Source organism: Megascapheus bottae, chromosome X, assembly GCF_031878675.1.
Source record: "Megascapheus bottae isolate mThoBot1 chromosome X, mThoBot2.hap1, whole genome shotgun sequence".
In the NCBI taxonomy this organism is placed as follows: domain Eukaryota; kingdom Metazoa; phylum Chordata; class Mammalia; order Rodentia; family Geomyidae; genus Megascapheus; species Megascapheus bottae.
Window position 1 is genome coordinate 38,982,328 of NC_143547.1, and position 14,291 is coordinate 38,996,618.

The 14,291-nt window shown below is 38.4% G+C and overlaps 1 protein-coding gene across 2 annotated transcripts in view; it reads left to right on the plus strand.

The window, feature by feature from the left end:
* Phka1 (phosphorylase kinase regulatory subunit alpha 1) overlaps positions 1-14,291 on the plus strand; it is a 141,321-nt gene that overhangs the window by 22,141 nt on the left and 104,889 nt on the right. For both annotated transcript variants that reach the window (XM_090326737.1, XM_090326738.1), the window contains exons 5-6: positions 1,502-1,584; positions 5,431-5,511. In XM_090326737.1, the coding sequence (XP_090182863.1) occupies positions 1,502-1,584; positions 5,431-5,511 (164 nt within the window). The remainder of the gene's footprint in view (positions 1-1,501; positions 1,585-5,430; positions 5,512-14,291) is intronic.

Sequence of the window (14,291 nt, forward strand, 5' to 3'; positions counted from 1 at the left end):
CTGAGATCGGAGGATCAAGGTTCAAAGCCAGTCCAGGCACAAAAGGACCTGAGACTCTTATCTCCAATCAACCTCTAGAAAATGGGAAGTAGGGCTTGGCTCAAGAGTTGGGTGGCAGCCTTGAGCTGAAGAGCGCAGGGACAGCACCTAGGCAAGTTCAAGCTCCATGATTCACACTAATAATAATAATTGCAGCACAAACAGAGATGTAGGCATGTGGCTCAGGTTATAGGTTCCTGAGACCAAATCTGAGTACTGTAAAAAGAAAACAAAAAAGAAAGGAAAAAAAGGTAAAATAGTTACCATACAATCTAGCGGTTTCATGTGTAAGTACATACATATGCAGGAGTAATAAAAACAATCACACAAAAAACCTTAGCGGGCCAGGAGTTTGGTCTATTGGTAGAGTGCTCGCCTAGCATGCACGAAAACCCGGGTTCAATTCCTCGGTATCACATGTATAGAAAAATGAGCCAATAGTGGTGGTGAGGCTCAAGTAGTAGAGCTGTAGCCCTGAGAAAGTCCAAGGACAGTGCTCAGGCCCTGAGCTCAAGCCCAGGACTGGCAAAAAAAAAAAAAAAACCTTAGCATGAAAGTGGTAGAGCACTAGCCTTGAGCACAAAGAGACTCTTGAACAGCGCACTGGCCCTGAATTCAAGCCCCAGGCCTAGTAGATAAAAACATATTTTGTGGGTGGGAGCATGGCATAGTGGTAGAGTGCTTGCCTACTGTGCACGAAGTACTGAGTTCAATTCTTCGGTACTAAATACACAAAAAATCCACAATTGGTGTTATGGCTCATGTGGTAGAACATTTACCTTGAGAAAGCCCACGGACAGTGTCCAGGCCTTGAGTTCAAGCCCCAGGACTGGCAAAGGAAAAAAAAAACCTTTGCATGGATGTACATAGCAGCATTATTTATGATAGCGAAATATGTAGGAACTTCCAAATGTCTATCAACTGATAAATGGTTAAGTAAACCATGTTACATCCACACTATAGAATGTTTCTAGAAATAAAGAAGTACTGCTACATGATGCAACACAGACAAATCTGGAAAACATGTACTCAGTGAAAGAACCTAATTATTAAAGGTCACTTATTTTATAATTCTGCTATATGAATGTCCAATGAAACAAATCCATAGTGACAAACAGTGGATTGGTGATCACTTGGGTTGGGGGCAAGTATTTAAAGGATGTGAGAGAGTGACTGTAACAAGTACAAGGTCTTATAAAACTGTGGTAATGGTTGCACAACTAAACGTTTCCTATAAGACAAAAACAAAAAAATGAATTGTATACTTGGAATGGATGAGTTGCTTGTTGTACAAATTATATTTCAAATATTTTCTTTCATGTGGAAAAGATATTTAATATTAACCAGCTGAGTATAAGTGAGTCTAAGTAGATTTAGGTTTAATCCAGCATCAACTCCATGTCTGAAGCCCTACAGGGGTAGATAACTAATCCTGTTCTTTTTTTCTTCCTTTTCGCCTCAGGACTTCATATCATCCACAGCCTGGATGAAGTGAATTTCATACAGAATCTTGTGTTTTACATTGAAGCTGCATATAAAACTGCTGTAAGTACTCATTTTATAGAATGGGTTTTAAACCTATCATGATTCTGACTCTAAAGTACTAGACAGTCGATCCCTTCTTTAAAGCTGCCCTGGATACTGAAGTAATCTAAGAGACTTCAGGCAAAAATTGTCTTCACTATCGTCTGTGTATATGTATGTGCGTGTGTGTGTGCTGGGGCTTGAACTGAGAACACTCACTTGGCTTTTTTGCTTAAGGTTGACTCTCTTCCACTAAAACCACACCTCTACTTCCAGTTTTATTCCTTCGCATAATTGGAAGTAAGAGTCTCAAGAACTTTTCTGCCTGGGCTGACTTTCAACCATGATCCACAAATTGCAGCCTCCTAAGTAGCTACGGTCAGATAATAGGTGTGAGCTACCAGCACCCAGCTTCAATATCTTTCTTTATTAAGATCTGTCATGTTCTGTTTGCCTTGTACTTAAAGGGGTACAGAGATAAGGGGGCCTAGATGGTATATTTAGTTACATTCCTTTCATACTTAATATTTCATTGCATGTATTTGGCAATATGATACTAAATATGGTCTTATTTTAAAGTTTTCAAGTCAAATAGACTTAACATGCTTGGTAGAGTATTATAGGCCTGGGATACACAGACATACATTTAGTTATGATTTTAATGGTTTTTTTTGCAGGAAGTGATTCAGCACTAGCTATGCCAAAAAATTTCTTTACAACTGTCATATTAGGTAGATTCGTATTAATTATGTATATTCATATTAAATATCTTATCTGTATAAAATATTATGTTAGGCACCATATAGAAACATGTGGAGTTTTTTCTTCGGTCTAATAGAGGCAGGTTTTTATTGCCAACAGGCACTGATACATCATTAATTTCCCACACTGAAAATAATCTAGATGTAATCAATAGGTAAATGAATAAACAAATTTCAATGTGTCCACAAAATGGAATAAATAAAAAAGGAATAAACTGTTTATCCAAATGCAAGCACATATATGAAATTTCAGTTTTTATTCTTTTTTTCTTATTCTTTTCTTAAATTTTATTTTCAGTTGTTATTTTTGGTGGAAGGAGTTGCATAAGAAATGTGCATATTGTTTGATGCCACTAATATAAATTTACAAGAAATCTATAGTGCCAGAAAGCCGATCCCTGCTTGCCTCACAATAGGAACAGAAGGGAAGAATTGCAAAGGAGGATAGGAGACTTTGGGGAATTTTACAACTGTCAGTTACTTTAATAATAATGTCATAAATGTATGTCAAAATTAACAACATTTTAATGTTTACATATGTGTCATTTTGTACACCATTTGATCAATGTAAAGAAACTCAGTACCAAGTCATTTTCTGTGCTACTTTGCTATGTTCCTTTTTTTCATACATTTTATTGTTATTATAAAAGTGATGTACCCAAGTGTATAGTTATATAAATCAGAGAAAGAGTACATTCCTGGGCCAGGAGTGTAGCCTAGTGGTAGAATGCTTGCATAGCATGCAGAAACCCTGGGTTCCATTTCTCGGTACCACATACACAGAAAAAGCTGGAAGTAGTGCTGTGGCTCAAATGGTAGCTCACTGGCCTTAAGAAAGCCCAAGTACAGTGCTCAGGCCCTGAGTTCATGCCCCCAGAATTGGTGAAAAGAAGACAATGTTTCTTTTTGAACAATGGCACCCTTTCTTGGCTCTCTCCCAATTTTTCCTTCCCATCCTCACCCACAAGTTCTGGGTGAGTACCATAGGTACATCTGTTTACCCTTTGTACCACCATTTCTGTGCCCCCTCTTACCCTTCCAAAGACAGATAAATGAACAAACAAGACAAAAGAAAACAAAAACAAAAACAAAAACAGCAACAAAGGAAAAACGTTGTTTCCATCTGCTGTGTTCCTTGGTCTTTTCCTCTCCTCCCCACCCCTCCTGTTCTATGCCTTCCCCACCCCTCTCCTATCCTTTCATCCCTTCTTCATTCCTCTCCTGTGCTCTTTTCTTTTCTGTCAGTACTGGGGCCTGGACTCAGGTCCTAAGTGCTGTTCCTTAGCATATTTTGCTCAAGGCCAATGCTCTACTATGTGAGCCACAGCTTCATTTACTTCTGGCTTTTTGGTGGTTCATTAGTGGCAAGAGTCTTCATAACTGTCTTTCCAGGGCTGGCTTCAAACTGTAATGCTCAGATCTCAGCCTCCACTCAGTTACAGATATGAGCCTCCAGTACCTGACTCTTTTCATTTCGTTTCTTTTGTTTCTCCTTCTTTTTCATTCTTTTCCTTTCATTCCTTTGGAAGAAGCTGGGGATAGAACTTAGGGCCCAAGACAAGCTAGGTACTCCTGAATTATACCCTCAACCAACATATTTTAATGTAATGATTGCATATCAATTTAGTTGCTATTTATTGTGCTTTTCTTTTTTTCTGTAGATTCAATTTCAAGCTAGTATCATTTCCTCCTGTCTGAAGAATTTCTTTTCACAGTTCTTGAGTCTGGTGATGATGAATTATCCCAACACTTATGTGATAATTTCACAGTCATTCTTTTTTACATCTGGGTATTTAGCTCCGCGTTGAGTCCATGCACTCTACCAAGAACTCTTCCATCAGCTACCTTCCTAGCTCTCAGTCTTCACTTTTCTTTGTTTAATATGAGCATATCCTACTCACTCAGCTTGTTTGCTTACAATTGATTGGTTGATGCTTCACCATTTGAGTCACTCCACCAGCCTCCTTTTCATACTGGTTATTTTCTTTTTTCTTTGTGCTAGAAGTGGAGTTTGAACTCAGGAATTAGATGCTACCCCTTAGTTTTCTTTGCTTAAGACTGGTGCTCCACCACTTGAGCTATATGTCCAGTTCTGGCTTTTTGGTGGTTGGTGTCTCCATAAATCCAAGGTTCTCTTTGAAATTATGAAGCAAAATTGCTAAGGGGATCAAGTGCCAGAACACTTGTCTAGTAAGTGCAAGGTACTGCCAAAAAAAAAAGTGTCAGGGGCCCGGAGTTTGGCCTAGTGGTAGAGTATTTGCCTAGCATGCTTGGAGATCTGGGTTCCATTCCTCTGTACCACATGCATAGAAAAAAGCCAGAAGTGGTGCTATGGCTCAAGTGGTAGAGCTCTAGCCTTGAAAAATCCCAAGGATAGTGAGTGCTCAGACCCTGAGCTCAAGCCCAGGACTGGCAAAAAAAGTGTCAAAGTAAAGATAAATAAGACCTTGAGAAAACCCAAGGACAGTGCTCAGGCCCTGAGTTCAAGGTCCAGGACTGGAAAAAATAAATAAATGACCTAAAATGAATATAAGTAAGCAAAGGGATGGATTGGGAAAAGTAGGTGGGAATGTTGAAAGAGGTGACATTGAGCCAGATGCGCTGTATTCATAAACTGCTTTGATGAATGGCAATTCCTTTCTACAAGCACTTAAAAGTAATCAAAACTGGTCAAAACAAGGAAGATAATATATAAAGTACATAGGTTGGTGCATGGTATATTGTTAATGCCAATACATATTAAAATTTTAATGGATGATTAAGATAAAACACTTGGCTGCTGCTTTGGTTCCATTTCTTAGATCCCCTGAATATCTGGTACAGTGAAAAATATTGAGAACATTCTCTACAGGAACTGAATTATATAGTTCTTATTCCCAATGATTAATGTTTGAGGAGATTAACAACTTCTTAGAGGCCCCAACAGAATTTAAAGCTACTGAGAAAGTGCCTGTAGGGATCACCAAACTCACTCTTAACTATTTAGTAACAATTAATGGTAGGAACATGTACACAGAATTTCCTACTGATTTGTTAATTCAAGAGTCGTGAATTTAGTGTTTAGTAATTATGACTTGCTAATGGTATATTGGTTCCTTCATGCCAGGATTTTGGGATATGGGAACGAGGAGACAAGACCAACCAAGGGATCTCAGAACTGAATGCCAGTTCAGTTGGAATGGCAAAGGTAATTTCCCTTTCTTTTTTAAAATTAACTTAAGTTAGTTATATGGAGGTGGAGATATCATTATTGTATCTTCACATATTTACACTGTATTGCAGTCAATCTCACCCAGTTTATAGCATGATTTTTTTCCTTCTTGTTTTCTGTAAGTATGAATAAAGGAAGTCTGGTGTACCTTTGCCATGGATAAAATTTTTGTGTGTGGGCTGGGAGTGTGGCCTAGTGGTAGAGTACTTGTCCAGCATGCACAAAGCCCTGAGTTAGATTCCTCAGTACCACAGACAGAAAAAGCCAGAAGTGGTGCTGTGGCTAAAGTGAGCAAAAGTACTCAAGGACAGTGCCCAGGCCCTGAGTTTAAGTCCCGGGACTAGCACAAACAAACAAATTGTGTGTGTGTGTGTGTGTGTGTGCGTGTGTGTGTGTGTGCGTGCGCGCATATGCGCGTGTGTGTGACAGTACCAGTACTATGGTTTGAACTCAGAGCTTGGACACCATCCCTTAGCTTTTTTCACTCAAGTCTAGCACTCTGTCAATTGAGTCACTGCTCCATTTCTAGCCTCTTGGTGGCTACAGGGATAAGAGTTTCACAATCTTTTCTACCAGGGTGACTTTAAAACAATATTCTTAGATCTCAGCCTCTTGAGTAGCTAGGATTCTAGGCATGAGCCACTATGCTGGTCTAGATACAATCTTAATGTGCACATGGACCTTCACCACACTGTTCTTTTAAACCACGTATAAAATCCAGATTCTGACATAGAACTAGGAATATGTAGATAAAACCTTTCATATGCTCTCAATTTAATAGTTAACTGGTTTTTGTGCATGTCTCAGTTTATATATCTTACAAGGACTGTGACAGACATTTCTTGAACTGAATTCATTAGCTCTACAAATATATAAATGGAACGAAACTCTATGTCCTTCCATAGACTAGTTGCCCAGGCTTGATATAAGGGAACTTTCTCTCAATTCTCCATCCCCAATACTGTCCCCCATATTACACTCCCATATTATCCTCTTCTTCGTCCCCCTCTTCCTCCTCCTCCTTTTCCTCGTCCTATTCCTCCTATTTCTCCTCCACATCATCCTCTCCTCTTCCTCCTACTCCTCATCACTACCACCAACTTCTCACTTGACTCTCCACCTCTCATCCTATAAGCACATTTTCTCTAGAAAAAGCCAGAAATGTATAAACTAAGCTATCAAGAATAATGTCAACCATTCATTTTGATAAATATGCCTGATATAACAAAAAAGGCAGAAAACCAGATCGATTTTTAAAAAGGAAAAAGGGGAATCTAATATATATTATCTATATAATAAAAGGATGCAAAGGGAAAAAAATAGAAGGCAAAGTAAAGTATGCCAAATTTAAAAAAGTACATGTGAGATTTTGTGGTCGCCAAATGAAAGAGAATTCAAAGCAAAAAATACTACAGGAATAAAAATGGCAAAGAATCAAGACAAGCTTATAAAAGGTAGAGGCTATAAAGAGAATGTCTAGTCTCGAAAGCAGTTTTAATTAATATAGAACAAAATCTACTATAAATATAATACAAACCAGAAATGATTATAAGGGAATATTTTTTAAAGTATTGTCAGACTATGATACACGCAGTAATTTTTTGCCAGTCCTGGGCTTGAGCTCAGGGCCTGAGCACTGTCCTTGGGCTTTTTCAAGGCTAGAGCTCTACCACTTGAGCCTCAGCACCACTTTCGGTTTTTTTCTATGTATGTGGTACAGAGGAATCGAACTTGGGTCTTCATGCATGTTAGGCAAGCACTCTAACACTAGGCCAAACTCCTGGCCCGACATGCAGGAATTTTTTTTTAAAAAAATGATAGAAATCTTGAGTCGTGTAATTAAGACAATTGAATTAATGATATTAATAAATATATTTGAAACTTTGTATAGATTTTCCTGGTACACATTTATTTTCTTTCTTCTTTACTGGGGCTTGAACTCTGGGCCGGGGCACTGTTTTTTTGTTTTTATTTTTGTTTTTTAGATTTTTTTTTGCTTAATGCTGGTGTTCTACTACTCTCTACTACTGGCATTTTGCTTAATTGTAGATAAGAGTCTCATGGACTTTTCTTCCCAGTCTGGCTTATGAAACAATGTTTCTCAATTCTAAGAAGCTAGTTATAGGAGTAAGCCATTAGTACTTAGCCAACATTTTCTTTTCATTTTTGTGGGTCATGGGGCTTGAACTCAGCCTGGGAGCTGTCTCTGAACTCTTCAGCTCAAGGCTACCACCCTACCCTTGAGCCAAGTTCCACTTCCTGTTATGTAGAGGCTAATTAGAGTAAGAGTTTCAGGTCTTTTTGTGCCGGGCCTGGCTTTGAACCACGATACTCAGATCTCAGCCTCCTGAGTAGCTAGGATTTAGGCGTGAGCCACTGCATCTGGCCCCGACATTTTCTTTTTAAGACAATTTATTTTTAGTGGTGCTGTGGCTCAGTGGTAGAGTTCAGGGGCAATGCCCAGGCCCAGCGTTCAAGCTCTACAACCAACAGGAAAAAGAAAAAAAAAGATACTTCGGAGCCGGGAGTTTGGCCTAGTGGTAGAGTGCTTGCCTAGCATGCATGAAGATCTGGGTTTGATTCCTCAGTACCACATTTGTAGAAAAACCAGAAGTCGTTCAAGTGGTAGAACGATAGCCTTGAGGAAATAGCCTAAGGACAGGGATCAGGCCCTGAGTTCAAGCTCCAGCACCGGCATAACCAAAGAGATAACTTTTTTGAGGGCTAGAAGTGTAGCCTAATAGTAAAGTGTTCACATAACATGCACGAGGCCCTTGTTTCAATTCCTCCAAACCACATACTCAGAAAAAGTGGGAAGTGATGCTGTGGCTCAAGTGGCAGATTGCTAGCATTGAGCAAAAAGTGCCCAAGGACAGTGGCCAGGCCCTGAGTTCAAGCCCCAGAACTGTCAAAAATGATTGTTTTTTCAGACCCATGTCTTGTTATTTTGCTCTCACTGGTCTTGGCTTTGTGATCCTCTTACTTCAGTCTTTTGAACACCTGGAACTACTGGAATTTGCCACTTCCAGTTTTTTGCTAGCTCATTAGAGTTAATTATCTCACCGACCGTGGGCTGACTTTGAACCTTGATCATCAGACCTCAGCATTCTGAGTAGGTAGGATTAACATGAACCATAGGCAGCAATGCCTATTTCTATGTAATTGGTTTTATTTTTTCATTCAACATTCTCATATGTCACAGAACAGAATAAGTCAACAGCCTCCCAAGTAATTTCATACAAATAAATCTAGTTAATTTTGTTCAGTTGCTATATAGTGTTTAATATTCTATTGGTAAATTGTCACAATTTTAATTTCAAATCGTTTTTATTATTTATTTATTTTTTTGCCAGTCCTGGGCTTGAGCTCAAGACCTGAGCACTGCCCTTGGACTTTCTCAAGGCCAGAGCTCTACCACTTGAGCCTCAGAACTACTTCCAGCTTTTTTTTATGTATGTGGTATGGAGGATTCAAACCTGGGTCTTCGTGCATGCTAGGCAAGCACTCTACCACTAGGCCAAACTCCCGGCCCCTCAAATAGTTTTCAATGAAGATTCTTATATATATATTCTTGCACAAATATTTTTCTGGGATATATTTCTAAAACTTGAATCATTAAATTAAGGAATACACATTAAAAATTCTCTCAAGAATTTCCACTGTTTTGTATTTTCCCATTATACATGATAAATATATGTTATCATAAACCATACATACCATTTTCTTCAGTCAATTTTGACCTCTGCATATTATCAATATTTCAGTATTTTTAGATCTTTTACCCACTAAAACTGTTTACTTTTTTGTTTCTTAATAATTTCACTAATGGTATAAAACATATATAGAATCAAAAGTAAAATTTAGCTCACATTTTAAATTTTTTCCTAGATCTACTATGATTAGTAATTTTATAATCTCATCTGACTTCAGAAAAAATAACCAGAAATTTCAGCATATGTTGCCTTAATTACACTGTTTGAGTTCTCCCTAGAATCTACCATATTTCTGTTAATATATCTGTGTATGCTTGCATACCACCAAACATATTTACTTAAAAGTCAAGCCTCCTCATATAAAGGAAAATATACATCCTTTGAATCTCTAGGCCTCACTTTACTTAACATCATTTTTTTCAGATCTTTCCATTTCTTTACAAATGATATATCATTCTTTCTAATGGATAAAGTTCCATAGTCATAGATAAATCTGCACCCGCGTGTGCGCGGACCCCCCCCCCCAACACACACACCACATTTTCTTGACCCATTCATCCAATGAGTGGCATCTGGGCTGATCCCATACTTTTGTTATGGTGAATACTGCTGGTGATTTTACTGTATCCTACTTTGTATTCTTTTTTGATCAGTGCACAGGAGTGGAATTGGTGAATCATAAGGTAGTTTTATGTTTAATATTTTTTGTCCATATTGAGGCTTGAACTCAGGGCTTGCCCACTGTTCCTGAGCTTCTTTAACTCAATGCCTGCATTCTACCACATGAGCCATAGTTCCACTTCTGGATTTTTGGTAGTTTAGTAGAGATAAGAGTCTTAAAGAGTTTCCTGCTCCCACTAGTTTCTAATCATGATCATCAGATCTCAGCCTCCTGAGTAGCTAAGATTACAGACATGAGCCACCATAGCCCCACTTATGTTTAATTCTTTGAGGACCCTCCATGCTGCTTCCAGAATGACTGAAAAGTTTACTTTTCTACCAACAATGTATTAGGGTTTCCTTTTGACCACATCATTGCCAGTGCCTGTTATCCATTGTTTTCTTAATAATAGCTATTCTAACTAGGGTGAGATGAAATCTCAATGTTGTTCTTATTTAGATTTCCTTTATAGCGATGTGAAACATTCCTTTATGTGGCTATTGACCATGTTTTTTTTTCTATTGAGATTTTCTTTTTGTTTATTGTGCTTCTGAAGGTAGAACCCAGGTCCTCAGTGCATACTTATGCATGTGTTCATCACTGAGCTACATCCTCAACGTTTTCTTCTTTATTCTGAAATCATTTTAAATTAGAAGAGGTTTAAGAACTGTATATAAGGGGCCAAGAGGTTAGCCTAGTGATAGAATGCTTGCCTAGCATGCACAAAGACCCGGGTTTGATTCCTCAGTACCACATACATAGAAAAAGTCAGAAGTGGTGCTGTGGCTCAAGTAGTAGAGCTCTAGCCTTGAGAAAGCACAAGGACAATGCTTAAGTCCTGAGTTCAAGCTCAAGACTGGCAAAAAAAAAAGAACAGTATATAGAATTTCCTCATGCAATTCATGTAAGTTCTCCATCTGTTAATATCTTCATCTCCATGTGTCTGCACACACACACACCTTTTTTGAGCTAATTCAAAATACAAATACCTCACAAACATGATGTGTCATTCTTCCTTGATGGTCCATTGTGAACCCCACCAAAAATCTTTCATAACTTGGTATAATCATCAAAATTAGGAAATAAACATTGGTAAACCACAGAACCCATAAATATGTAATTGTTCCAGTACTGTTATTTATGGTCAAATGAAAATCTTCTTACACAGAATCTAATCCAGGATAACATGTTACATTTAGTTGTAATATCTCTTTAGGCTCAGTATATTTGTCTTTTCTTATCTTTTCTGATCTTTGAACTGTTTAAAGATTGCTTTGTCTTGCTTGGTTTGGTACTAGAGATGGAATATAGTACCTTGAATGTGCTAAACACATACTCTACCTCTGAGGTAGCTGCACCTTCAGGACTCCTTCATCTTCTATTACCTGGCCTAAGCCAGTCTTTTTAGCCTTTACATAGTTGTACAAAGGGTTTCAATTCAATGTGTTAGTATGATGCATCTTCATCAATGTCACTCGTTTCATCACTTTCCTTTCCCAAACCTACCCATCCCAGGCCAGTTTTTTAGTTTGTTTTTTTACAGATTCTTTTGTGTTTCATTTTGTGTGGTGTGATCTCATGATTCAATTCAAGTGATATTTATTTTCTTATCCTTGATCTGTTACGTGAATTTGTCCTGTTACTATTGATAATGTCTTTGATTATTTTAGTAATGTGGTAGTTCACTGGTTTTCTTCTACAGATTTTCTATTTTTTTTTTTCATTTCGTTGTTATCAAGTTTTTCATGCCTGGTCAATTTGTACTTTCTTTAGATACTAGGTCAAGGTGGCATCATAATTAAGAATATATACTTAAAATAATATCCACCCTTTACAGCAATTTAATGCAACACAGATGCCTATTTTATCAAATCAAGAAAAAAAGATACTTTGCATTAAGAAGGGACTGTTATATACTGCTAGTGATGTTCTAATAGGGTAACAATCATAAAATGCAGTTTAGCATTATGTTCAACAAAATTGTTCACATCCTTTGACCCAGTGATTCTGCCACATGGAATCAATGCTTCCAAAGCAACTCAACATGAAAACAAAGTATTTGTTAGCGTTACAAGCAGCCTACTGTATGCTGTGCTGTGTGCTTAGAATTGATAACTACACAACTCTTGACTTAAAGAAGTTTAGAGTTAGCAAGAGAGGTTTATGAGAATGCTGCTTCTTATAGCCCAACATTAAAAACAATCTAAACCTCCCACAGATGGTATATGACCAAACTGACTATTTCAGCCATATGAGAATATTATGCTAAATTTTAAAATTCAATTAGATTTTATTGACAGGGTGATGTATAGAGGTGTTACAGTTATGTTCATAAGGTAGTGAGTACAATACTTCTTGAACATTGTTACCCCATCCCAAGTTTTTCGCCCACTTTACCTCTCCCTACCCACTCCCAAGTTGTAAAGTTAATTTCCAATATATTGTCCTGTGAATATCGCTGTTACACTGGTTCACCCTTTCTCCTTTGTCCCATCATCTTGCTTTTCCTCTTCCCTTCCCTGGTTTAAATAAACAAATAAATGTATATACTGTAGACCCAGTACCAAAGTCAAATACAGCAACAACTAGGGATAAACCCTAAGGGGGAAAAAAACCACAACAGAATAAAAAAAAAGAGAAAAAAATAACTTCACATAATACATTAAATACAACAACCACAAGGATAAATCTTTTTTTGTGGGTCGTGGGGCTTGAACTTTGCCTGGGCACTGTCCCTGAACTCTTCAGCTCCAGGCTACCACCCTACCCCTAGGCCTGGGCATTGTCCCTGAGATCTTCAGCTGAAGACTCCCACCCTACGCTTGAGCCAAGCCCCACTTCCCATTTTTCTAGAGGTTAATTGGAGATAAAAGTCTCAAGTCCTATTGTGCCCGGGCTGCTTTAATCTTGATCCTCAGATCTCAGCCTCCTGAGTAGCTAGGATTACAGGCATGAGCCACCAGTTCGCCAGTCTGCCCAGCAATGATAAATCTTTGCCTTAACCTATCTTGGAATTTATTTTGTTTAGCCAAATCTTAAATTGCTATATGGACATGGATTTTGAGCTATTGCACTCCTCTGCTAGGAAAATCCTGGACACATATTAATTATTACAAATGTGAGAAACCACGAAGCATGTGTTTCTTTGGGTCTGGTTTACTTCACTTAATATGATTTTCCCCCCAAGTCTTTCCATTTCATTATGAATGTAGTGATGTCATTCTTTCTGATGGCAGCATGGAATTCCATTGTGTATGTATTCCACATCTTCTTGATCCACTCATGTACTGAGGGGATCTGGGTTGGTTCCATATCTTAGCTATGATAAATAATGCAGCAATGAACATAGTTGTGAACATAGTATGTCCTTGTTTCTGGATGTTTGGGTAAATGCCCAGGAGTGAGATTATTGGGTCATAGGGGAGCCCTATGTTTAGTCTTTTGAGGAACCTCCATACTGCTTTCCAGAGTGGTTGAATAAGTTTATGCTACCACCATCAGTGTAGTAACATTCCCTTCTGGCCACATCTCCACCAGCATCTGTTGCTATTAGATTTCTTGATAATGGCCATTCTAATTGGAGTGAGGTGGAATCTCACTGTGGTTTTGATTTGCATTTCTTTTCTGCTTTTTTTTGTGCCAGTCCTGGGCTTAAGCTCAGGGCCCGAGCCCTGTCCTTGGACTTTCTCAAGGCTAGAGCTCTACCACTTGAGCCACAGCACCACTTCCGGCTTTTTTCTATGTATGTGGTACCGAGGAATCGAACCCGGGTCTTCGTGCATGCTGGGCAAGCACTCTACCTCTAGGCCAAACTCCCGGCCCTGCATTTCTTTTCTGGCCAGAGATGTTGAGCATTTCTTCATGTGTGTATTGGCCTTTCTTATTTTCTCTTCAGAGTAGTCTCTAAGTATTTAGCCCACCTTTTAACGGGTGGGTTTTTTTCTTTGCAGATTCAATTTTTTTAGCTATAAATATGAGGCCCTTGTACTCTGTGGGCTTTCTATTTAACTTGCTAGCTATGTCCTTTGTCATACAGAAGCTCTGCAGTTTAATGCAGTCCCATTCGTCCAAACTTTGTTTAATTTGTTATGTTTCTGGGTCATTATTAAGAAAGTTTCGACCCATGCCAAGGAAACCTAGTATATCTCCTATTCCTTCTTGTAAAATTTTCAGAGTATTTTACGTCAAGGTCTTTGATCCATTTGGAGTTGATTCTTTTGCAAGATGACAACGATCCAATGCTAGTTTTGTACAGGCATTTAACCAATTCGCCCAGTACCATTTGTTGAAGAGGCTGCCTTCCTTCATCCTATTTTTTGGGCTTCCTTGTTGAAGATTAGGTGTCTATAGGTCTGCAGGTTAATTTCTGGGTCTTCAGTTCT